Genomic DNA, 25,994 nt, shown 5'->3' on the forward strand with positions numbered 1-25,994 from the left:
GCTATTCCTTCCACCATGATTTTTCCATCCTCCTGGGCCTTTCCGGCTATAAACTCCTTTATAAACTTCCCCAGAGGGGGCAGTCTCACGGCTTGGAGGAATGGTATGGTGACATCCAGCTTTCCAAAGATCGACATGATATCCACAGGGTTTTCCTTCTTCCTCTTCGTCACAAACCGATATGGAAACGGTTTTTCTCCTTTAGCCTCTCCAGTTAGTCCTTGTGGACTTTCCCTTGGTGCCTCCCGGGTTTGAGGTTCCGATGTGGGCATTGCTCCTTCCGGTTGCTCATTTCCAGGTTGTGTTTCTCCCTCCTTTCCTTCCGCAGTAGGCTTCTCGTTTAGAGAGAACGGATCCTCCATCTGAGGCAGAGGCCTCTTGAGTTCTTCCGCTAAGATGGTGTCACTCAGCATCCTTTCCTTACTAGATTCCCCAATAGGGTTCTTGAGTTGAGGTCCATTATAGGCTGTTTCGGACCGCAGTGTAATCTTACTCACATTTGCCTTTTCAGGTACATGGACTGTAGATGGGAGTTTCCCCGAGTTCCCTTTCATTTCGCCCACCGAGTTAGCGAGCTGGGCCAACTGCCTGTTCATCATATCCATATTTGCCCTATGCTCCTTCTGGGCACTTTGCATTCCTTGCATTGTTTCATTACTGGACTGCAAGTTGTTTTTAATGCTTTGCTGCGAGGCAAGCATCTCTCCCATCATGTCCTCCATGGACCTCCTCGACCTGTTTGGGTGATGGAATTGGTTCGAGCCCTGGTGCTTGGTTATACTTTGGGGTGGTATGTTTGACCGGTAGCCCGAGAAGTTCTGTTGGTTTTGGTTGTGTGGGTACTGGTTATACTGGGCGGGAGGGTTGTACTGGTCGTGGTTGTGGCTGGTACTGATTTTGGTTTTGGTTGTGGGTGTTGTGTTGAGACCCTGGTTAAATTGGTTCTGGTTTTGGTTCTGGTTGTTTCGCTGATGGGGTGGCACATAGGCGGGGTTCGGGTTACTGGTTTTGAGGGTTTTGGTTACGAGGATGCTGATTTCTTCCTACCCGGTTAGACTGGTAGTCAGGGTTTGTTGGGCCACGGTTGGGATTTTGGTTCGGGTGGGGGTTGGGTTGATTTGGAGCCTGATTTTGGTTCGATTCTGATTTCCATCTCCCCATCGAAAATTTTGGTGGTCCCTCCACGGTGCATCCCTCTACCTTCCCGGAATCCAATGAGTTGTCCCAGTGATCATATGGTAGTTCTGGGGCCTCTTTGCCTCTAGTCGGAGAAGGTGGTGGAGTGTTCTGATTGATTGCGATCAGAAATTCCTTCTTTATTTCCTCCATCTTCAAATCCATCCGCTCCTCCCTGGTCAGTAGCCGAAGCACTTGCTACCCTTTCTCTGCTGTACCCATCCCTCGCGTTGTCGTACGTCTTCTTCGCATTCAACAGCTTGCGTAACACCTTTTTGGCTTCACTGACTCTCAACTGGGTGAAATCGTCTCCGGATGATGAATTCGCCAGATCCTTGGTTTCCTTGTTCATCCCCTCATAGAAAGTGTGGTGCACCTCTATCTCTTTCATGCGATGGTTGGGGTATGACTCCAGAAGACTCATGTACTTCCCAGTACTCGCTCAGGGTTTCATCATATTCTTGCCTTATGCACGATATTTTCCTCTTCAATGCACTTGTCTTTGAAGACGGGAAAAACTCGGCTAGGAAAACTGACTTGAAATCGGCCCATGTATTGATAGAGTCGAGGCTGGCAGGCGCATGAACCAAGTGTTGGCCTCTCCCTTTAGGACGAAAGGTAGGGCCTTCAGTCTATAATCGTCCTCGCTTGCTCCCGCTGGCCGCCTCTGCGCCTTACAGATTTTGCAGAACTCATTTAAGAATTCGTATGGTTCTTCGTAACTCTTCCCACAGTACGTCGGTAGGATTGCAATCACGTGGGGTTTCACATCACAGGCGGTCTGGCCTGGGTGACCACTATGGCTTGTGGGGGATCTCCGTCGGCGTGTGCGGTAAGTGTTGCGAGCTCGGGATCGTCCTCACCTTGGTCAGCCATCCTCACTAGTGTTCTTACTGGTTGGGGTGGGAGCTCTTGGAGTTGGTACTCTAGATCGTCTTTCTCCTCGTCGCTGCTCGTGCCTAGGTCGGACAGTGCTGTCGACAGGCCAGAACGAGTGGTAACGAGTATTGTTCCTCGGGGAAGTATCCTTGGTCTCCACTGGCCAGGAGCCGAGCCACTTCTCATAAACTGAAAACAAAAAGAAAAGGAAAATTATAAACAGTATGTACACCAAAAAGATCACACACAATAACAGGTATGAACGCCATCCATCCCCGGCAACGGCGCCATTTTTGAAAGTGCCTCCTGGTCTATTCTTTATATTCGGTTTTCGTATGTAATTTGGAGTGTATCTAACTGATCAGGAAGAGATTCCCGACCCAGCTGAGTCGTTGGTACGAAAACCGGGATCCTGGCTTCAAACAAGTTTCCTCAACCCACTTCTACTGATTAGTATAGTGGAGGTAAGGGTCGAATCCCACAAGGATGGACACGTTTAGATAACTGCGGTGACTTTCCTGGGTGTTTTTGGTTAACTACCACGCTTGGGTTGAGATTTTACCTAGGCAAGAAATAAAGGTGGTACTCTACTGACTAGTAGGCGTGAAAAAAACAGGCATGTGATGGTGTTCGTGAAAATAGGGGACAAGGTGTCTCAGAGGCATATGAAAAGTAGACAGTTACTAAAAGAGGAAATCTAGACAACAAGGTATATCTGGTGGCTGGGTGGCTCTCTGACAGGTCTGGACAGTACAACTGAAAAGTAGGGAACAAAAGCAAAAGTAACTTAAAAGTAAAGTGGTTCAAACTAAAGTTGATTTTGACGTTTTCTTCTTCACCAATCATTAACAAAAATCAGATGAACTCAAACACCATAACTAAACTCAGATTCATAACCTCAAACTTACGATCCATTGATTAAAATGCTCAAACTCAAAATAAACGTGAAACTGCAATTTTACTTCTACTGACTAACATGCAAGGCGTTGATTATAATGCAACACGAAGACTCAAGCACGAAGATTAGACTAGAACATAACTACAACTTCAGATCGACAACTACAGATAAGAAAACACTTAGAAATTAAAAGCAACAACTAGATCTAACTTTCCTAAGCAGAATGAAGCAAACTTGAACCAAAGCGACATACGAAATAGAAACTTCATAATTAAAAAGTTGGAACTTCGCAAAGTACTTCAAAAGGCAACAGCGATGAGTGTTTGCAACAAAACCAACGACGAAAACAAGTAAAGATTAAACTAGAAAGCAAAATAACGATTGTTTGGCCACTCCGGGTGATGATACTGCTATACTACTACGAGCAATCTGGCTGGAACGGTGGATCGATGACTTCTCCGGCAGACTCTTGGACGTCAAGTGACCATAGCTGTGGCGAGGAATTAGAGGTTGGACAATGCTGAAGGACTGATCTTCTAGAGAGAATTCTACTAAGTGTATTTGAGAACCGAGAACCAAACGCCGAACTCCTTCTCTCTCTCCAAGTGGCTTCTTTTATAGGGAGGCTTGCCCTTGCTTTTAGGGTAGACTTCCTTCAAGTTTTGACTTTTATGCCCTTGTTAATGATCATCCCAGCTATCCTTCTTCTCCATCTCGAGCCTTTTCTCTGGCATGCATCCTGGTCAGTATTGCACCCTTCTAGCGCCCTTTTCACTTGCGTCACCTGAATCGTCTCCTACTGACTGGGATTCTTTAATCCTGCACACTTGAGCAACTGTTTTGCAGATAATACATGCAATTCACGACATACTGACCAGTAACCAAGGCTTAGAATACGACTTATCACTGACCGATGGGAACTAAATCGACAAAGAGGAAAGAGAAGGGGAAGACCGCTACGAGTTACCCCACTATGCCTGTGACACCCAACCCTATCTGACATAGCTACTTATAGTAAATAAATTTAAAATTTTAAAAATAAATAAACCACTCGTCATGTAAATAAAACACACATATTATATAATTTCAAAAACCAACATTTAAAAAGTACATATTTCAAAACATTCTAAATCGTAGTCGGACATTCTCACCACTCTATATGTTATACATTTATCTACATGCAAAAAATGATGAGAAGGAGAAGGTTGCCAAAACGTGTCAGCCGCTGACCCTTATAATAATTGTAACTCACATCAACCCAAGTATCATTGATATCTTATTCCTGAAAAATATTAGTGGTTTATATGAGTCACAACTCAGTGTATATAAATTTCACCTTTAATTTCACGTCACAGAAATATCAAGCATATTCTTTAAAGATAATGTCTATAATTAGAAACAATAAATATCATAAACAATTTCATATTCATATGCATGTGCCTTTATGATCCTTTTTAATATTATGTGACTAATCAAGTCTGGTATCTGCCCGAGATTTCCATTCTATACGACCCGTAGGTCCCTTAAATTTATTTGACCTTTCCACGAAGGCCCCTTTTTGTATTGACCTTCCCACGAAGGCCCTTCTTTGCATTTTGACCTTCTTTGCACATTTTCTTTGACCCGTAGGTCCTTTATCATTGAATATGACTCGTAGAACCCCGGGCAAGACTGTCACATATCCTCTTTAATCCAACGATTCAAGATATTCTAATGCCATATAAAAACATATTAAAAACACCACTCACATGTCCATATCATATTCCACCATCAATATCAAATAACATATAGCCATTTAATCTCGCATCATATAATTCAAATATTCATTCCAATTTAACATATGGGAATCAATCACATAAAATATGTAAAATTAAAAGTGTGATTTATACACACTTGATTACGACAAGGTAATTTTCTAGCTGAGCACTTGTTCATGCTTCCCATCCACAATCTTCGATTCTAAAAGTGTGAGTGTGTGCGCGAATTAATTCCATAAAAATAAGCTCATCTTTTGTTTCTGAGCATTACCCGTTAATTTTCTTTTCCTTTCCCCAAAACTTCCTATCTTATTTTCTTCCTTTTTTTTCTTATACCTCATCTCCCCCCACAATAAATACATCTATAACAATTTATATATATGTACACGATAGAAACTAAAGTCGGCTAAACCGACTAGTCACTATTAAAGCACCTAAGCATCAATCACATGTATCACATCTCGTAATTGCACGTGTACTCCTTTTCACATGCATGAAAATCACTTATAGCATTCTAATCCAAAATCAAGACCAAATCTCCACCCTTAAATTTTAAAATGAGTAGATGAGATTAAATCTTACGAATCTCAATAAATAGTAGACAAAATATCAACAAAAGGGTAATATCGACATTATGTTATCATATGATAATTTCTCGTGAATGTTTTTTTATATCAACATAGTGTATTACAAATATCAACAATATGACATAAGAATATCAACACTAGTACAAGAAAATATCAACACATATTTATTGAGATTTTTACATGGTTTTATTGAGATTTTTTGATGTATTTGTTGATAAAAATTTGGTTATCAACATTTACGAAAATCAAATAAAAAACATCAAATTTCATCATCCGAACGTCGTCGAAACATATGCAATTGAGATCTCGTTGGAATCCTTATAAAATTATCTTTAATTTGTTATATTTTTTGCGAAAAAATAATTTAAATCGAGAGAGTTACGTAAATTTAAAGTTTCAAGATGATTTTAATGAGAGAGAATTGACATTAATACCCATACACTAGATCTTCTAATCTAACGGCTAAAATTTAGTCTTAATTTTAGATTGCTAATTAGTTAGCAATTGATCACTCCCCTACGTAATATTACTCATTCATTATGATATATTACAATAAATTCTTAAGTTATATATAATTTTATTGCCATGCATATGTATACTTCATATTATATTGAAGTATATAATTATATTTTTATGCAAAAATTATGTATTTATTAGGTTAGGGATGTTACAATGCCGCCACAATCATCCAATCCTTCTATGGATAGGATATCTAACTCTATATCGGATATGAGTGGTACCTTGCGGATGGCCGACTAACAGAATTGACATCAAGGGATACCTCGACAATGTCGGAGTTCAAGCTCCAGTTGCACCATGTGACGATCGCCTAATTTCGCGCACAAATGAATTTTTCTAGGACTTGTATTTTTTAATTTCTAGGATTTGTAATTTTTAATTTTTTTTATTTTCAACAGAAAAATTAATTTTTCGTGTTTTAATTGTTCAGCGTTTTTTTATGTCACGCGTAAAATAGGTGGTTAACTGTGAATAATGAAATTTAATAGTTGTGGCCTGGATGAGGCATGGATGGGGACTGGAGGGTTATAGGAGTTGTGAGCTGGGCCTGAAAATTAGAGGAATGATGACGTGGGGGAGGGGGGAGGGGAGGGGACTTGGGGCCTGAATTCGGGCCGGGGTTAAGAGCATCCACAATAGAAATAGGCTAGCCATAGGCTAGCCACAAACTCTTCCTGCCACATCATCAGCACTAAAATTCCTCATGCCACATCATCAGGACAAGCAATAGACTAGCCATAGGCCAACAAAATTATAAAATATAAATAAATTAAAATGACGCAAAATACGAAATTAAATTTATGACACAGATATGGGAAAGTGCAATAATTTTATTTAAATTATAAAAAAGTACATTAAAAAAATTATATAATTAAAAAAAAACCCCTCCAGCTTCCACACACGAGCCCCGCATCACTCCTCGTCGCCGCCGTCGCCGCTACGTGCGCTAGCCGCTATTGTGGCCCGCATACTCTGGAGGAAATAAAAAAGAAGCCCCTTCTTCACAGGGTCAGTTGCCACCTTCCATTCACCTATGATTTTTCACATGTCCACCTGCGTTTGTAGACGCGCGTGGCGGCAGAGCTTGGCTGGAGGAGAGTCGTTGTTGTTCTCCATATCGCGATATTGGTCTTGTACAGAAATTCAGACAGAGAGAAAACTCGTTAAAACAAGTGACAAACACGGATTTTGCATGTTTTTAAGGGCTAGATTTGACTCGTTTTAAATTTCAATCATGCAAATTATGTTCTTAAATTGCATATGTTATACATTTGATATTTTTGATGTGTTTGTTGATAAATGATAGAAAAAGATAGAAAAAAGGTGCAAAAAGGCCAAGGTGCAGCAGCTTCTATTCGAGCCCATTCTGCCATCAGATTTGGAGTCCAATAAGTGATTTATTCATATCATTCTCTTCCTCTTCGAAAGATCTTCGCGTGGATATCTCGCACGTCTCAATCGGAGTTCTGTGGAGAAAGTTATGACTATTCTACGAACGTTGCGCAGTGCAGTCAAAGCTGGCGGAAATTTAGGCGGAAATTCACGGAAGAAAATAAATTATTATATTGTGAAGCCAAATCTCTCCCATATCTTGAAGGCCACGAAAATTAACCTTTTTCCAGCCTATAAATACCTCTAAACCTAATTTTAATCTCCATCTCAGAGCCTCCAATCCCTCTCCATCTCTACCCATTCTTCCATCTCATATACCACACATAATCATCCATCTTCCATTGGAGCGGAGCTCTGCAGATCCAGGCAAGAGAAGACTAAAGATTGAAGATTCAACCTTGGGTTTTATCTATTTCTTTCATGTCTCGTACTTTATTTGTAGTTTTTACTTGTCTATGAGTAGAACAACTTTTGTGGATTTTTTGGTGAAGATATTAAATTGATTTTCCTTGTTAGCTCTTGCAGTTATTTGATTTATCCTTGTGCCTTCTATATTCAATTGATTAGCTACCTCTTGAATACATGTTAGAGTTGATTAGAGTACTCGGGAGACGAAATAGTTGACTTGGAAAAGGGATAATTCACACTTTAATTCAATAGAACTCGGGAGAGTTGAGGTTTCACGTGAGGTCATTGGTCTTTACAATCTTTTAGGAGTTAGGTCTAAGAATTAGAAGGGGACTTCAATTATTACACCTAATCTACGGATTTCTCACCTCGGGAGGGGGTTTAATCTAGTTAAGTGACCGACTTAATAACTCTAGAGACCGTAATTCAAGGAAGTCAATTGTGTTTTGAATCCTAAAATTCTACTTTCTTACGCCTGTTTTGTATCATATGTTTTTATGCTTTCTTTTATTTGTTTATTTATTTTCTGTCTAGTTTAATAAACCAAACCCAAAATCTCCGTGTCTCTAGATAGTATATGATGCTTAGTATATGGTAGTCAGTTGCAATCTTATTCTCTGTGTTCGATATCCCGGTACTGACCTTTAGCTATACTAGATCTACCATGTATACTTGCAGGTATTTTTAGTGCTAATAAATAGTGCATCAAGTTTTTGGCGCCGTTGCCGGGGAATATTATTGCTTTAAGCTGATATTGTAGAACGGTTGATAATACTAATTTAGAGTGTAATATTTTGTATAGTTTTATTTTGATTTTTTTTCTTTGTTTTGCGAGGGCTGCAATCTAAGGAAAGCACTGAGAAGAATACGGAGCACAATAATGGATTATTCTACTCTCCAATAAGCTCCGTCGAGTTCGAATGAGGTACAAATATACATGTGTTTTCTTATTAGATTGTGGATCTGTGGTAGTTTTTATTTTTTTATTTTTTATTTTTTTTATTTATTTTTTCCTTCTCTCTGTACGTATTTTGTATTCTTCTTTTTTCTTTTAGTTTTTAGTTTGTCTATGTTAGTATTGTACGTAAATGTTTATATGTATATATATATATATTCTTTTCCTTTTTCTTAGTTTTAAAAAAAAAAAAAATTCAAACCTCATATTTTCTCTGAATGTGCGTACACCCTCACTTCAAGTTCACCAACTCCATCCAAAGTTCTAGGATTTCTATTGATTGTTTTTGAGCTAAATCGTTCTCCAACACAAGGTACGTTCCAATTATAATTTCTAAGCATTGTTCTTGAATTCTTCCATGGGATTATCTTGTTGTTGATTTATGTCAGTAGAATGAATCGGAATTTGACGGTGGTGATGCTTTTCTTTTGTTAATTCATGGTGAATTTGTGAGTATTGGACTTTTGGAATTGATTATTTTTGGGTGTGCTTGAGTATGTTTGATTTTTGTTGCTAAAAATTGAATATCATTTTGGCTTGATTGTTGATACACATAATTCATGTTCATAGCATTGTGAGGCTATTTTATCTTGCATGAATTGTGTATATTTAGAGTTTAAGTGTTTTGCTTGATCTTGGTCTATTTTTGAAAATTCTTGCAATTGATTGGGGATAGAGATATGGGGGATGAAAATGATCATGTTAAGGTAGATAATTTGGTTTGCATATTTTATACCTTAATGTGATTAAAGTTTGGGGGATTGCCACTATGCATTGTACTCTACTATAATTTTCTGCATTCTATACTCACATTGTGAAATTGTAGGTACAAAAGGCATCCCAAAGAAAGTCCCGAGAATGGGGACTAACTTATGAGCTTCAAAGAACGTCAAGCTAAAGATGTTAACCAAGCGCTTGTTGGGAGGCAACCCAACATTGGTATCATTTTTTTTCCTTGCTTTTTTTCTTTTTTGTTTACTCACGTCCCTACCGACTTTTCAAACTTATTCTTAACGTAGTTTTGAATAAGTTTGGGGGAATGAAGTGGAGGACCGTGAGTTTAGTTGTTTTTGCTTGTTTTTGTTAGTTTTAGATTAGTTTGTTTTTGTTAGTTTTTTTTTATTTTATTTTTTATAGTAAACCCGAGGTGAATCTTGTCATAAGCATAACACAAAAAACTTAGAAATACTCATGTTTAGGGACATCAGACCGAGTTGCCTGTGATAAAAAGTTTCTTTTATGTGGTGGTTGAGTTGACTTGATGCATTGATTTGAAGGTTTAGTGAAAATATGCACAATTAATGAATTGCTTGTTTGCCTTTAATCATGCTTATAACTTGTGAGACTTGAGCTGTAAATTTCTTTCTTGTGTGATTTATCTGCATTCATGTATTTGTTTCTAGAACTTGCTCCTGGTCTGCCTAAGTCTACATAGTGTTTAAATGATAAAAGAGGACGTCAGACCATCCTTCTTAGCTACTTTCTATATCCTAATTATTGACCGTACTCAAAACATTTTTTCCCTAGCTAGCCACTTTGAGCCTTTAAAGCCTTTTTCTTTGGAAGCTAAATAAAGGGGAATATCCATATACTCTTGGGGAATTTTAGTTTATATATTTTGAAAAAGGAGTTGGAGAGATAAGGTAGAAAGAAAAGTAGTGTGCTTACTTGTAAAAAGTGCATAGATATATATGGTTTGAATGAGATATTTGGTTGTGCATAAAAAAAAAAGAAGAAGAAAAAGAAAGGATGTAAAAAAAATGAAAAGAAAAGAAAAAAAAAATCAAAGGAATTTGGGTAGTGAGAAGAAATTTTAGACAATGTCTAGAATTTACTGAGATTCGAATTGTAGGTGGGTGTTGAGTTTGATGTAGTAGAAACTGATCACTTTTGCTATGTTGGGTTTAGTCACTTTTTAGCCATATTTCCTCACCTTACCAAAGAGCCTACATTATAACCTAATATAAAGACCTTTCGGATTTTTTATTTTAATCACATCAAGTAGAGGAGGGATTAGATTTCGGCAAACCTATGGTAAACTTTGCATGTTGCATTATCTGAGAACATATATTATTTACTTTATACACTTTGAGAGCGAGTGATAAACACACTTCTAAACACTTGTGAGCGCATGTACTTCAAGGTGATCAACGAGCTAGTAATGAAAATGCACTAATAAGCTTTGCATGATTTGATATGTATTCTTGTCGAACTCTTTATTTCTTGTTACAATTTTTGAGGCAACTATGAAGTCTAGTTCTTAGCATCCGTGTTTCTTTATTAGTTTTTCTCTTGTTTTGTTTGAGGACAAACAAATAATTAAGTTTGGGGGCTCTTGCAGTTATTTGATTTATCCTTGTGCCTTCTATATTCAATTGATTAGCTACCTCTTGAACACATGTTAGAGTTGATTAGAGTATTCGGGAGACGAAATAGTTGACTTGGAAAAGGGATAACTCACACTTTAATGCAATAGAACTCGGGAGAGTTGAAGTTTCACGTGAGGTCATTGGTCTTAACGATCTTTTAGGAGTTAGGTCTAAGAATTAGAAGGGGACTTCAATTATTACACCTAATCTACAGATTTCTCACCTCGGGAGGGGGTTTAATCTAGTTAAGTGACGGACTTAATAACTCTAAAGACCGTAATTCAAGGAAGTCAATTGTGTTTTGAATCCTAAAATTCTACATTCACTCGCCTGCTTTGTATCATTGTTTTTATGCTTCCTTTTATTTGTTTATTTATTTCTGTCTAGTTTAATAAATCAACCTAAAACCTCCGTGTCTCTAGATAGTATATGATGCTTAGTATATGGTAGTCAGTTGCAATCTTATTCTCACGTGTTCGATATCCCGGTACTAGCCTTTAGCTATACTAGATCTACCATGTATACTTGCAGGTATTTTTAGTGCTAATAAATAGTGCATCAACAAGCGGTGCAAATGAAAATGACGTTCAAATCGCGTATATATAGTGTTTCAGAAATTTTAAAAAAAAAAGCCGCTGGCCGATCGCCAGCTTACAATGTCGGTGAGCCAATCGGCGAGCGACCAATAATCGGCCAGCGCTCGCCTATATTCTCGCCGAATTAGCGCTCGCCTCCCACAATGGTTCGGCGAGCAGACCGGCCAGCGCCGAGAATCGGCTAGCCGGCCCGCTCGCCGCCATTGTGGATGCTCTAATGAGGGGATAACATCTTCGTCGGTGGGGGAGACAAAACAAAGGCGGAGCGAGCCGCCACTAATTTTAACTTACAACAAGGCTATTCTAACCTTTCACATCTCAACAAAAAACTATCACAATGTACAAGGTATACAATTGATGTGGCTTCCACACCAAATCCAGAATAAAAAATCGTTCGGTTGAGAGAGATGATACAGTTGAAGAAGAGAGAAGCGCCATTTCTACAAATGTCAGTTGTAATCACATGAAGTAGCTGAGGGATTGCTTCCTTCACCATAATTCATAAAGCTCATTCCACTGAAGAAGCTCGGTCATGTTTATCGACACTTGCACAAACCTTTTTTTGCCAAAATGGTTGAATGTTAAAAGATTAATTCACGGAACCATCACCAAGACTAGGTACACTGCGAGTAGTATTAGCTTCGATAATTTTTTACTCACCCGCTCATGTGCAAATTTGAAGTCTTCTGTATTAAGTGAGCGTATATCAGTGCTCTCACTCAATGCTGGTGGAGGTCTACCTTCAGCAAGAGCAGCTTCTTGATCTTGTTATAGACTAATTATAACTCGACAGTAGAATTTCCAGAAATGGGAATGGTTAATAATCCAACATATCTACTTTGGTTAAACTTTTTCGACAACATATATACACACAGAAATTTTGGTATGGCTAGCATGGGCAATCTGCATTTGGAAACTGGTTGTGTACATAAATAGGATAGTTGTTAACTTATTCCCTCAAATAATTGATACTCTCTCCGTCTCATAGGAGTATGCACTTTTAGTTGGTCACAGATTTTAATGCATAATTGTTTAAGTAAGAAAGAGGTAGAAAGAAAAAGTAATTAAAGTATTGTTAGGGGAGAATGAGTCTCACCTTATTAGAGAGAATAGAGTTTACAAAAATTGGAAAGTGTATACTCTTGTGGGACAGGCTAAAAAAGAAAAAGTACATACACTAGTATCAAGAACAAAACCCTTAGTATATTAAACCCAATGTTTTAAAAACCGGACCGGACCGGCCGGTTCGACCGGTCGGACCGCGAACCGGTAGGTAGTCCGGTCCGGTTCACTCCTTTAAACCACCAATGCATTGAACCGCTGTGAACCGGTAGAACCGGCCGGCCGGACCGATTGGACCGTGAATCGGAAACCGGTTTAATATTGTTTTGTTTAAAAATTTTTAAAATTTGTTGTTGGTAGGGGTTGAACTCATGACCTCTCTTCTACATAAGAAGACCTCTACCACTCCACCACATGAGCTCATTGAACAATTTGAACATCAAATATTTTTATACATTAACCATTAAATTTTTATCTAAAAAAACTAATAATTCATTTTAATTTTATATTCTTTAATATAATTGTTAATTATAATATAAATAATTATCATCCTCTATATTTTAATGATGCTCTACTTACCATCTATATTATTATTAGTACCATATAAGATTCATTATTTACTATAAATAAATTTTTTATATTACATGCTTAATTTATATACCCTAGCTATTGACATCAATGGATATTTTTATCTAAACTTAATACCTAATTCGTATTTAATTATAATATTAATTTATGAAATAAATTTTCTTAAATTAATAAACATCATCTATTTTAATACATAAAAATATTAAATTTCTTAATAATATATAATATATGTGTTTATTATATATTCCGGTTCAACCAATGGTTCGACCAGTGAACCGGTTGAACCAGTGAACCAGTAACGACGCCGGTTCGTCGGCCGATCCGATTTTTAAAACATTGGTTAAACCCTTATGTGCCAATGAATGTGTATCTTAGCTTTTTATCCTTTTCCAAAATCTCTCTAATTGGTCGATGTGCTGCCGTCACACACAAATTCTAAAAGGAAAAACAGAAATATTATCGATAGGCAGCCGAGTTCTACAAAGAATTCATCAAGAAAAAGACCGAACCCTAACCTTAAGATCACTTCCTGCAAACTGAATCGAGATCCACATCTGGAAGTCTTTTTTTGCTAGTATCACTCTTAGTATCTTTGCTCTGTTGGTAGCATATATATCTGGCAAGTTCACCATCAATCTATGGAGAAGTACGTGGTACAATATCCAAACATCAACGATAACTTATAATATTTGTGTCCATTACCACATGTTCAAAAGATAGCTGAACCTGCTTTGCCTGCGTGCCTAATCACAGCCTCATCAATTGTGGCAGCAAGTACCAAAACACGTTCTTTATCTTTTGTCCGCAGCCCATCCCAGTTTACCACAAATTCATTTTTCATTTTCCCAGCATGCTATCAACAGGAAGAGAATAAAAAGGCCACGAGTAAACAAAATTAGAGAACTGGTATTGAATGTGGAGAGAAAGATTAAACAAAAATTGACGAGCCATACTTCATCAACAAATATGACACTAGGAGCAATTTTACTAGCCATCGACAAACGTATTTATCAGTAACTCAAACATATTCCAGACAGGGAAGAGAGACAATATTTGAGAAGATCAAAGATAAGTTAATGAGCAAATGTTTACTGTCCTGTACCTAAGCCTGTTGTTACATATCCAGAATACAGTAGAAATAGACCACATTGTCATTCAGATGTGAAAATCAGTATAACACCATGAATTTAAAGTCACAACGAATCCTCAAGTGGAAGTAATGAAAAGGTTTTGTGAGGACAAAAAATCACACCAATTTTCGTAACCCAAAATCAATAGAGATGGTACCTTTGCAAGTTGGCCCTTGCAAAAAAGTTCAGGTCGCTGTATCACCAAGTCTTCCGGTGTATCTTTGACATTTTCAAGTGCTCCAATATCATCATAAGTCACACCAGGGATTACATCAGCTACAAGTCTCTTCTCAAACTCATTCTCAGTCGCAACATCCTGGCAATCCCAAAACATGACACTGTAATAACTAAAGATATAATCAAGCATTCAGACGAATAAATAAAAAGATAGCTTTACTGAATGTATCATCTAATATCAAGAAGCATAGTAGGACCTTCAGGGATTTCTTTGAACTTTTGGAATCATTCTGGATTGCATTTTAGAATTCCGATTCCGTACTGGATGCTGATACAAAAGGTTTCATTAACAGTTGGCAATTGAAACTAAAAAAATATATTACAATTATCCCACATCGGTGTACAAAGTGAACTGAAATTACTATATAAGTCTCCTGAGCCCCTCCTCCTATAACCAATTGGTTTTAGGATGGAACCCATGGATTTCTATCATTAACAATTTAGTTCAACTTGCTATTACCTCTCTATAGACAAAACAACCCTAGAATCTGTGGAATCTGCTTCAGCTCCAGGACTTAAAGCCCATCCAACCACCTTCTCTGCACCTTCAAAATATTTCAGAAACTCTTCAACTATTCACTATTGTCAACAAGTCTTTGTTCATTATGTATAGAATCATAGTGCGTTGATGGAAACATATTACTAAAATGTTATGTGTCGTGACAGGGGAAGTAAAAGATAAGCTTAATCTCATTTGTAAGTGTTTGGTCTTTAATGTTCCAAGTGTCAAGCCCATCAAACTCTAGGCTATATTATGAGATACCCTATATAAAATGAAAAAAGCTACTACCATTTACAGTACTCTAATTGTGAGAAATTAACTGGCTAAAAAGTAAAGTGCTTTCTTAGTATGAGGGGGGAAAATACAAACTTCTTGTTTTTTCTATACCATCTGCTATTAGAAAAACCATAGTATCATTTTTTATTTTTACCAACATACCGTTTCTTCAATTTGTGCTCTTACTACCTAATAATGATAATCAGCACATTTTGTCTCTGCATATTTTTTATTCTACTATTACATCAAGGAACCGTACATAATACAAGCAGTTAGTATTTTGTTGACAATTTTCAACGCTTGTGAATTCAGTTATGGTTGTTAGGTGGTGCTAGTTTATTTATTTTTTATTCAGAAAAGGTTACAAAGGTATTTTAACATTTCTTGATAGGATATTATGATGCTAGAGTATGACGTCCCAAATGCATCAAAATCCTCTAACAATTGATGATATAAATGAGATAGAGACTGTGACCAGTCATGGAAAGGGCAAGTAGACGGCGACTGATGCTACCGAGCCTCATAAATCTAGCACTGAGGACACGTTGTTCTTGGTGAAGCTCTTTATCGATGTCTCTGAGGACCCTGTCATCGGCAACTCCCATAAGTATCAAGTGTTATGGTATCGGGTCACCGAAAAGTACAGCGCTCAAAAGCCAAATGGCACGATCGAGTGTGAGTACGAAATGCTCCGGAAGAAGGTTATCAATTACTACGATGTCTGGAAGCTTCTCCAGATGAGCCCCTAATTCAGCGGTGGAACCGAACTCCATCCGTCGACCTCAACATGACAGAGAAGGATCCTGCACTCAAAGCTGCCTGATGGGGACTAAAGCGACGAAGGGAAAGGCTACTACGACTCAGTGTAGTATGCCACCACCGCCACCCAGCCCTTCGCTCGATAAGATGTCTAACTCTATGAGCTTCATGAGTATCACATAGTATATTTAAATTTGATGCTAATTTAGAAAATATTGTAATGGGAACGTTCAAAAATTTACAAGAATACCTAAAACCAAGCAAATTTTATCAACTAATATCATATATTTATAGTCCAAACAAATGAATTGGATGCTTTTCTAAAGCCTTTCAATTTCATCCATTTATGATAAGAAATTTAATTTTTTAATGAATTCAAATGGACACTGGACATGTAACGGCTCATGCAATTGCGTCACTTATAAAATAGTTGGCTCATTAATTTGTGATTTAGTTGTAATTCCTGTCTTAATTCATTTTAGTAGTGGTAATAGTATCTTATTTGGTCAAAATCGAAAGGATTTTCCACCGTAACTACCTATGAACATGAAGGACATCAATTTGTAATGCTCATGCATTCTCACAATAAATAAATTATCATTATTATTAAAAAACTAAATTCTAACCAATATTTGCATTAAAGTTGGAATCTCTATAAAAATTTAAATTCATATCCAGAATTTATAAATATTCAAATTAAGACAAAAATTCGCCTTTTATATAGTTATAGATTTGTATAATGTAAATATAAAAATAGATATTGAGGTGAAAGATAATTTTTTGTTATAACCTTTTTATTTGATTTTAACTTTTGTTGCTAGTTTGGTCATAGTTTGAAATTGAAAGAGGATTAGATTTTTCCCCCTATAAATATCCCATTGAGCAATAACCAATCCAAAATATAGAATTTGTGGAATCAAATGTATTCAAAATTATATGGAGTGTATAATTATTATATATACATATAATAATTATTTTATTATATATAATTTTTAAATTTTAAATGATCTTTCATAGATTTAAATAAGATTTTCTAAAAAAAGAACAATGATTTAAAATGTTTAAAAAAACTAATCCAACTCATTCATGAAGGGCTAAATGCAAAATAACCATATAATATGAATGTTATTTACAATACCCAACCTCAATTTAAGTTTAATTTAACAAGCGCCCCTTCTTCTCTAAAATTCTGTTCGCAGAATCCTCCAAGCTCCCATCTTCATATCCACTAGATTAGTGGCGGATCCTGAAATTTTAGATGTGGTGCGATAAATAATTTAATCAACTTGAAGATATAAAATTTGATGTTTCTCAGTTTTTAATTTTCTAGTGTGTCATTTAATTCTATATACAAAATAGATTATTTTTAATGTTATTAGTTGAAACTTTTTCACTATTTAAAATGGAAGTTCTTGAATCGTTCAAAAAATCAACTCACGAAAATACCCTATGTTGACAAAATACATGCTTTTATTAAGATAGAAAATCTACGAAATATTAACCACAGATCTATAATAATTAGTGGCTAGAATTAAAGTTTTGAGTTTGTATTAGATATATGGTTTGCATTTAGGGGTGGCAAATCGTGCGTGTCGGGTCGTTATCGTGTCGACACGATAACGACACGAACACGATAACAACAAACACGAACACGACCCGTTAAGAAAACCTCAAACACGAACACGAACACGACCCGCTACTCTCAGACACGAACACGACACTAACACGACACGAACCCATTAACGACACGAACCGTTTCGGGTCAACACGACACGAACCCATTAATGACACGAAAATAAGTATTGAAAAATGAAAATAATAAGAATAATAATATTAAAATATTATGTGTTAATAAGAATAATAATATTAAAATATTATGTGTTAACGGATAACACGAACACGCATTGTTAACGGATAACACGAACCCGACACGAACACGACATGAAATTTTCGTGTCCTTAATGGGTCGACCCGATAAGAACACGAACACGATAAGCTCTGACCCCAACCCATTAATTTCGTGTCGGTTCGTGTCGTGTTATCGTGTCGTGTCAAAAATTGTCAGCCCTATTTGCATTTGATCACATCCCATAGAAAATTTATATAAAAAGAGTTTTCAATATTTAAAATAAAACAAAATTTATCGTCTTTTCTATAAAATTTCAAATATGATCATAATTTAAAACCAAAATTATTAAAGATTATATCCAATTATACATGTTTTTTTTTGTGTAACAACAAACAGGAGAACAAATAATAAGTTATTATCTTTAATCATACAAGCTTAGATACCATAAATAATAAGTTATTATCTTATAATTTATTACCATTTGATCTAACACGAGTTTTAAGAAATGTAATAGAAAGTGCATTGAAAAAGTTAGTGGGATGTGGATCCTACTTTTATATATTACTAGTTTTATGATAAAATGTGAGTAAGAATAAGTTTATGGAACGTGAGATCTACTACAAAAAATGGTAAAAGTGAAAGGTGATTGTTGGTGCGTTGTTCGGGATGATTGAGTAACGAGAAGAAGAGAACCGCGAACAATAGGTGAAAGAGGAATCTTGTTTATTGCTATTTCTGGTGAATATTTCGATACAATTTGGGGAAAGATTGAAGAAGATTTATATCACTCACGGTGATAACAAACACACAACAGAAAAAGGTAATCAACGGCTACTTCTAAAGCAACGGCTAGGATTCAATTCCCCTAACTAATTCTCAATCCAACGGCCGAGATTAAAACTTGTGGCAAGAGCCAAAAACGTGTTTCAGTTCACGCCTTTTCCGCGCTTGAACCAGAATTTCCTTAGCTCACACCTGAGCTCGAATCGGCAGTTAACTCAGCTCACAATGACAAATTTTTAGAGACGGGCGAAAACGGAAATAAGTAATAAATTTTTAGGGACGAAAAGAGTAATAAATGGTGATATTCTATGTTATATAATAAACGTAAAACAATTAACAAAGTATAAGAAAAATACAAGAAAGAAACTTAGAAATATTAGTAAATGATTAAATTCTATCATATAGTAGTAAAACAATTAACAAATAGTATTCAAAAATGCAATAACGAATAGCCAAAAACACGCCTAGGACGATTCGAACTTGCGTCTTACACTATCACAAGTAAGCATTTCTTCATTAGGCTATTCATAGTTTGGGGAATATAGTTGTACCCTCTTGTTTTTATTTTTTCTGCCATTGCTTCCAAATTTCCAACCTTGATATTTCTAATCTAGTTCATTCTTTCTCAATGAAGTTGATGATTTATGTGTATTTCTTTCTATGTTCACTCCTGTGTTTATCTACGTTTGAGGCACTGCTATGGGGTGTCACGAACCAATTAAAAGTATTTTTCAGCAGCATTCATGAACCGATGAGGTGATGATGGTGGGATCGGCCGATCCCGCCTGACCGTTGTCTTCATTGAGCATCTTAATTTAGTATGCCTAATTTGAGTCTGGCCAAATTTGATAGTATATGTATAGTTTGAATTGGTCGAATCTATCTATACATATATATATATATATAAAAGACGAGTTTTAACCTTCTTTTTTAACCTTCTTTTAAAGTATTTATTAAGTTATGGGATAATTTGAATATTTTTAAATTATTAAAATAGATTAAAATAGAGGTTACCAAAAATTATGATTATAAGAGGACTATGATTTGTAACTTTTAATAATATCTGTTAATTTATTTTCAAATGCGAAACTGAAAAAAAAAAAAATTGTAAGTTATTGAGGACAATAAAGGTAAACTATAATATAAAAACAGTGGCATGTTTATTTCTTTAATATATTTATAACACGAGAATTAGTCAACTGTACATGACTTCATGCATGCCCACTAATGAAAGTAAATTGAAAAAGTTAATGGCACATGAGTCTAGTTTTATAATAAAATATGAGTGAGAATGAGTTAGTGGAATATGAAGTCCACTATCAAAAATGGTAAAACAAAAAGAAAGATGTCAAATTTTTAGGGACGAATAGAAATGAAAATAAGTGACAAATTTTCAGAGACGAATAGAGTAATAAAAATGACATTTATTATAGCTATGAAAATAACATAAAGTTAATAGTATACAAATCTATCAATTTTCAAAGTAAATTGAAGACGGTCAATCATCTTATAATTGCATCAATTTATTACTCTTTATCAATAATAGTATACAAATCAATCAATTTTCAAAGTAAATTGAAGATGGTCAATCATCTTATAATTACATCAATTTATTACTCTTTTTCGATAAGCATGCATTCATATGAGTCTATTGTATACTTCGATATTGTTATTATTACTCCCTCCGTCCTAGATAATTTGCCCTATTATTCCATTTCGGTCCGTCCCATATAATTTGTCTCACTTCACTTTTACTATTTTTGGTAGTGGAGCTTATATTCCACTAACTCATTCCTACTCACATTTTATTATAAAACTAATACTTTAAAAGTAGGACTCACATCCCACCAATTTTTTCAACTCACTCTTCAGTAGATTTCTTAAAACCCGTACCGAATCAAAGTGTCCCAAAGTATCTAAAACGGAGGGAGTATTATTTATTAACATTGTATCCGCTTTTATTTTTTAGATATCATTGGTCTTATCATAGACCCTAGCAAGATTATTACAAAATCTAATTATCAGTTCATTGATATTAAATTGTTGATTTGCAGTTAATGTTGAATTGTTATTTTATTTTTATTTTCTACTCCTATTCAACGTTATCAAGTTGATTGAAAATGTAGTTGATGAGGCACTAGTTGGCATTTTTTATATGTTACTCTCAATTAAGTTTAAATAAAAGAAAATGGGTTGTGCATCACACGTGGGTGATACTCCCTCCGTCTGCGAATAGGAGTCCCATTTTTCCATTTTAGTCCGTCCGCGAATAAGAGTCCCGGTTCATTTTTACCATAAATGGTAATAGGGTCCCACCTTCCACTAACTCATTCCTCTCACATTTCATTTAAAACTAATATATACAAGTGGGACACTTATTCCACTAACTTTTTTTCACCCACTTTTCTTAACATTTCTTAAAACCCGTGCCCGTCCATGAATGAGACTCCTAATGGCGGACGGAGGGAGTACTAGTTAGTCTAAATTCGGAGCTAAGTTGTTGGTTTTATTAAGAATAAAAATATGGGATCGGTTTAAAGGAAAACTAAAAATGGCATTTCATATCTGCATTGAATTTTTAGAATATAAATATACATACTCCCTCTGTCCCTAAAGAATATGCATTTTGGGTTTGACACTGGTTTTAACGTAAAATTGATAAAATAAGAGAGAAGGTAGAGAGAAAAAGTAATTAAAGTATTGTTAGTGGAGAATGAGTCTCACCTTATTAGAGAAAAAAGACTTTTCAAAATTAGAAAATGCATATTCTTGTGAGATGGATTAAAAAGGAAATAGTGAATATTCTTGTGGGACCGTGGGAGTAAAATGTAAATCGATATAGGACAACTATTAGGTTCTTTTGAGCCTAAAATAAATGAAGAAATATCTTGTGCTAGTTTGAAGTAAAAATGTTATTTATATAAATGCTTGTTCAGAGTAATTTGAAATTGGAATTACGTGGTTGGCAATCAATAAACAAGGAAAACATAAAGTTATATAAAAGTAGCCATTAAATATCGTAACAAGATGGCCTATTAGCTCAGTTGGTTAGAGCGTCGTGCTAATAACGCGAAGGTCGCAGGTTCGAAACCTGCATGGGCCAATTGTTATTTAAATTTCAATTTTCATTTCATTTGCAATTATTAGTAGTATAATTTTATTTTTGCACTTTTCCATTGCATGTTTATACATAGCCTGTTTTCCATAGTCTGAATTTCATAAATTTGATCATTCCTTCTATTAGCTAGCTAGCCGCCTATAAAGTGTAAATTTTCTTGATTTTGTTTCTTTTATGGTTACGTGTAATTTAATATCATAAGGATGCAATACTATTGAAAGCTGTGTGACAATTCACAATTCTAATGTGATGGAAATGAAGCCCCAACTACGATCACGGATTAAATCATCAATCCAAAACATCAAAATTTCTAAAACAAATGCACTAATTTCGGTCAACATGTTAACTTGACAAAGTGTTTAAAATTAAATGGAGAATAACTTTTTGAAATTTTGCCAAACTTTTGGTGCAGTTTGATGTTGAATTAATACTTGCTGTATAAATCCACAATAGTGTGTGGAGTGGAGTCTGAGATAAAACAAGATATAAGAGAAAGCCATATGATAGGTAGAGAAAAGTGGCGACTTTAACCAAAAAAAATAAGAATCAGCTCAGTGTATCGATGAAAATCACTGGAAACATTCTGCACATGCTCTTTGATGGCATTAGTAGGCAAGATTTCAAGTTTTATACAAATTCCTACAACCAACAATACATCTTCTTTCACCTTATCCTCACCAAGAATTCAAGCCCCAATCATAGATGACAATCAAATTCCTGACTTCACCACTTCAACATCACTTCTTTCAACTGCATGAAACAAGAGCACCATCGTTGATGTCTGCGCATCATTCATGCGAGAAAAATACGAGTAAAGAAAACAACTTCGATATGGTTAATAGGCTACACTAACACTACTCTACCATAGTAGAGACATTCGCAAACATTCTAATTTAAAGCAAGCAACAACAATCACACCAACACAATAAACTACAGGAATCTTAGGGATGAGGGTGCCATCTGTTAACATCCAGTCAATAAAAGAATAGAACAAAATAATTCTATTGTACAAGTTTCTAGAACAGCAAACGGTGCCAAAAAAATTGCATGTTTTGTAACTCATGTTTACTATGTATGGTCGATCCACCCACATCCTTCTTCTTTGTGAGTATCAGTTCCTGATAAAAATTCTCCAATCACTATTTGGAAATTTCAGATGAAAAATGATTTCCATTTACTATGGAAACAAATCAATTACCGATCGACAACACCTTAATGTTTCTTATCCCCACATAATGATACATCGCATTTAGTTTCTTCAAATGAATATGACGAATTTAGAGGAAGACACAAAGAAGGTGGTAGAAAGATCTCGAGGGTGGTAGCCTGCCTATGCAAATAGGGAAAACCAGGAATCTGATTACAAAGATGGTTTAGGAAAACTACCAACAGACATTATAGCTTAGCTTCCCATCGGGTTCATTCTTCTAGTATATCTTTCAGATTGATCATGCAATGCAAATGGATTACAGCATACAGGTAGAGAAAGGTGACTGAGACAGCACAGTTTGTATAACGCTACTCTGAAAGTTGAAACATAGCATGGGTGGAGTGAAAAACTGAATGAGGAATGAAGGCATGGATATAATACATGCAAAAGAACTAAATTATATGCAGACAAAGCTGTGAGACAGTTGAGAGTTTTGCATGAAGAAATTGATTCCATAATGCCTAAGCATCCAGGAATGAGAGAAACACACCTACGGAAAAGAGGAAGTTCACCAGAAGCCTCTTGAATGACAGTTGGATCATGTAAATATTAATAACATCAAATGGACAATTTTGATTCAGGAAGCTACAGTACACATAGCAATGCATAAGCTTAGTCCACAACAAGATATTTATGGGGAAATGTGAAATAATGTGGAGATTTAGAGACTAGTATGTGCTTCAAAGTTCAAGGAAACAGTTACTATCAAACCGATATACTATAATTTCTTGCAAGTCTATGGCTAACAGCTTCCAGTTTAGAAGTATTAAGTTCGTAAGCTGACTTGCTTGTCACTAAATTAGCCTAAATAGGCTGGTCAATGTATATGTAATGAAAGTTCATGACCAACGAGCCTCTGATAATTTTCAGTGTTTTATGGAGAACACCAACTCCATAGTCCATACAATCAAAGAATGTTTACAGAGTAGCTACACATACAGCAACATGTATAAATCCATATAAAAAATTCAAAATTGAATAATAATCGCATCAGGATGGCATTGAAGCAAGCAAAATGGAAGCTCAAAAAACAGAGTATAACAGAAGCCATAACAATTCTGCAACCCAGATAAGTTGTGTCTGGATTTGACTGCAATAGCTTAAGGAGACCTGCTTAAGACTTCATTCACAACTAGTCGACAAAACTTACCAACCAATTCTAACTAACAAAACTTATCCTACTTACGGAGATGACACGAGTATACAGAACCCTCTAAGATATACTCCGATGTTAAGCAATTAAAAGGTCAACATGTTTCATCTCCATTAGTAATGTTGATCATCTTATGCATTTATGTTTAATGTTGTTTTATGCAGAATGCTCAGAAATCAGAATAATTGAATAACTTTAGGAAACGAATTCAGGAAAGCAGTGAAATCTCCATTAGTAAATTATTCACATATAAAACTAGCATACAGAAATCAAATTAGGGGAAAAAATGACCAAATTTGACCTTAACATCAGGAAGTAAAAACCGATTGAATCAGAATCACCAGATCTACATAAAAACTTAATAAAATAGAGCAAATTACCCTCAACCGTCGAGGTTTCCACTGGCACCACCACCACCACTCCCGTACGAGCCATCCTCAGGCCCCGTCTGCCACACCGACTGCCACGCGTGCGACGGCGGCTGCGCGTAGACCGCGGGATCGACCGGCTGCCCCATCGGCGGATAGAAGTAGGGCACACCGGTGACTCCAGCAGGGGAGGCAACGAGCGCGGCGGAGTCATCCTTAATCTCGTCCCTGGGAACAATGTCGACGAGGAAGTCGAAGATGTCGGTGCGCGTGATGGCGGCGGCGATGTCGTTCTTCTGGAGGGTGCGGCGCTTGTTCTCCTCGGCGTGGAGCCAGGAGCGGATGGTGAGCTCGAGGATGAAAAGCTCGCAGGCCTTGGCGAAGAGGATCGGCGCCTCGGCGGAGATCATGCGGACGTCCTCGTCGGCCTTCATGATTTTTTTTATCCGCGCCAAGGGCAGCTGGTGGTTTTTGAAATCGTTCACCCCCTCGATCTCCTGCCGCTGGTACGACCAGAACATCTGCAATTGCTGCTGCTGCTGCTGTAGGAGGTGTTGGTACGGCGCTTGCGACGGATATCCCGGCGCCGGCGCGCCGCTCTGCTGCGGGTTGTTTTCCATTTTGCCTCTTTCAGATTGGGAATTTCTTCTTCTTTTTTTAATTGGATTTAATAATGAAAAAGGGAGGTGTATTAATGGGTGTAATTTCCTTCGTCCAAGAAGATGTACATTTCCTGATGCGAATGGTACAATGGTTACGATTGAAAGGGAGTGGGGATAGTGTTTTTCTTCTTCTTTTTTGGGTATTCTTTCAGATAGTATATTTAAATTCGATTTTTGTCAGGTTATGTATTTAGATATTGTTTAAAATTCAACTGTTAGATTCTTTAGTCCCAATATTTTAATTTTTTTACTTTTTGTTATATGCAATAAAAAAAGAGAAAAATGTGAGCCAATGGTTTATACCTTATCTATGAAGGTGGAGTATGATTGGTAGGAGTTTACTGGGATGCCCTCGTAGTACTCCATGCGTAACCCCATTAATTGATATTGTTTTTAGTGCCACAAGTTTTAATAAATATAGTGAAAAATAAATAGAAAAAGTAGTATAATGATTTTATATTTTTATATATTATTAATTTTATAGTAATTAATAAAATATAAGTGTGATGAGTTAATGGAAGAAGTAAAATATAACACTTTTCCAACATCAAAGATCAAGTCAAGAATGTTATAGCCCGAGGCGTGACCTTTCAGACTTTTTGGCATTGGACACTCTGATTGGCTGACGGCGAAATTTGCCAGTATCGCGACCCTGTGGATTTGCCAGTTGTACCACTGAATTTGGACCTCCCATTGGACTCGTTGAAACCGTCCAAACCTCTCGTCATTGCCACTGACGACGTTGCAAAGATCAAGTTCAA

At 36.3% G+C, this 25,994-nt stretch overlaps 1 protein-coding gene, 1 long non-coding RNA gene and 1 other non-coding gene across 6 annotated transcripts; 1 reads left to right on the plus strand and 2 right to left on the minus strand.

Annotated features, from left to right (window-relative positions):
* Positions 1 to 11,784: 11,784 nt before the first annotated feature.
* LOC125192295 lies at positions 11,785 to 15,227 on the minus strand. Of its 3 annotated transcripts, none has more exons than XR_007171357.1 (6): positions 15,014 to 15,227; positions 14,751 to 14,821; positions 14,474 to 14,632; positions 13,702 to 14,039; positions 12,197 to 13,621; positions 11,785 to 12,092 (listed from the first exon to the last, which is right to left on the minus strand). It is a non-coding gene; the product is annotated as an uncharacterized LOC125192295 (long non-coding RNA). The 3 variants fall into 3 exon arrangements; XR_007171358.1 differs by having other exon boundaries at positions 12,197 to 12,311; positions 15,014 to 15,205; XR_007171356.1 differs by having other exon boundaries at positions 12,197 to 14,039; positions 15,014 to 15,226.
* A 6,524-nt stretch (positions 15,228 to 21,751) lies between these two features.
* Positions 21,752 to 21,825, plus strand: TRNAI-AAU. Its single transcript has one exon. It is a non-coding gene; the product is annotated as a tRNA-Ile (tRNA).
* A 516-nt stretch (positions 21,826 to 22,341) lies between these two features.
* Positions 22,342 to 25,249, minus strand: LOC125197020 (nuclear transcription factor Y subunit C-1-like). 2 transcript variants are annotated; one of them, XM_048095710.1, is made up of 2 exons: positions 24,584 to 25,249; positions 22,342 to 22,621 (listed from the first exon to the last, which is right to left on the minus strand). In XM_048095710.1, exon 1 carries the CDS (start codon positions 25,189 to 25,191, stop codon positions 24,586 to 24,588), a length of 606 nt encoding a protein of 201 aa, XP_047951667.1. In that variant the 5' UTR covers positions 25,192 to 25,249; the 3' UTR covers positions 22,342 to 22,621; positions 24,584 to 24,585. The 2 variants fall into 2 exon arrangements, with proteins under 2 accessions (XP_047951667.1, XP_047951666.1); XM_048095709.1 differs by having other exon boundaries at positions 22,342 to 22,590; positions 24,584 to 25,248.
* Between the last annotated feature and the right edge of the window lie 745 nt (positions 25,250 to 25,994).

Source organism: Salvia hispanica, chromosome 6 (genome assembly GCF_023119035.1).
Source record: "Salvia hispanica cultivar TCC Black 2014 chromosome 6, UniMelb_Shisp_WGS_1.0, whole genome shotgun sequence".
NCBI classification, from domain to species: Eukaryota; Viridiplantae; Streptophyta; class Magnoliopsida; order Lamiales; family Lamiaceae; genus Salvia; species Salvia hispanica.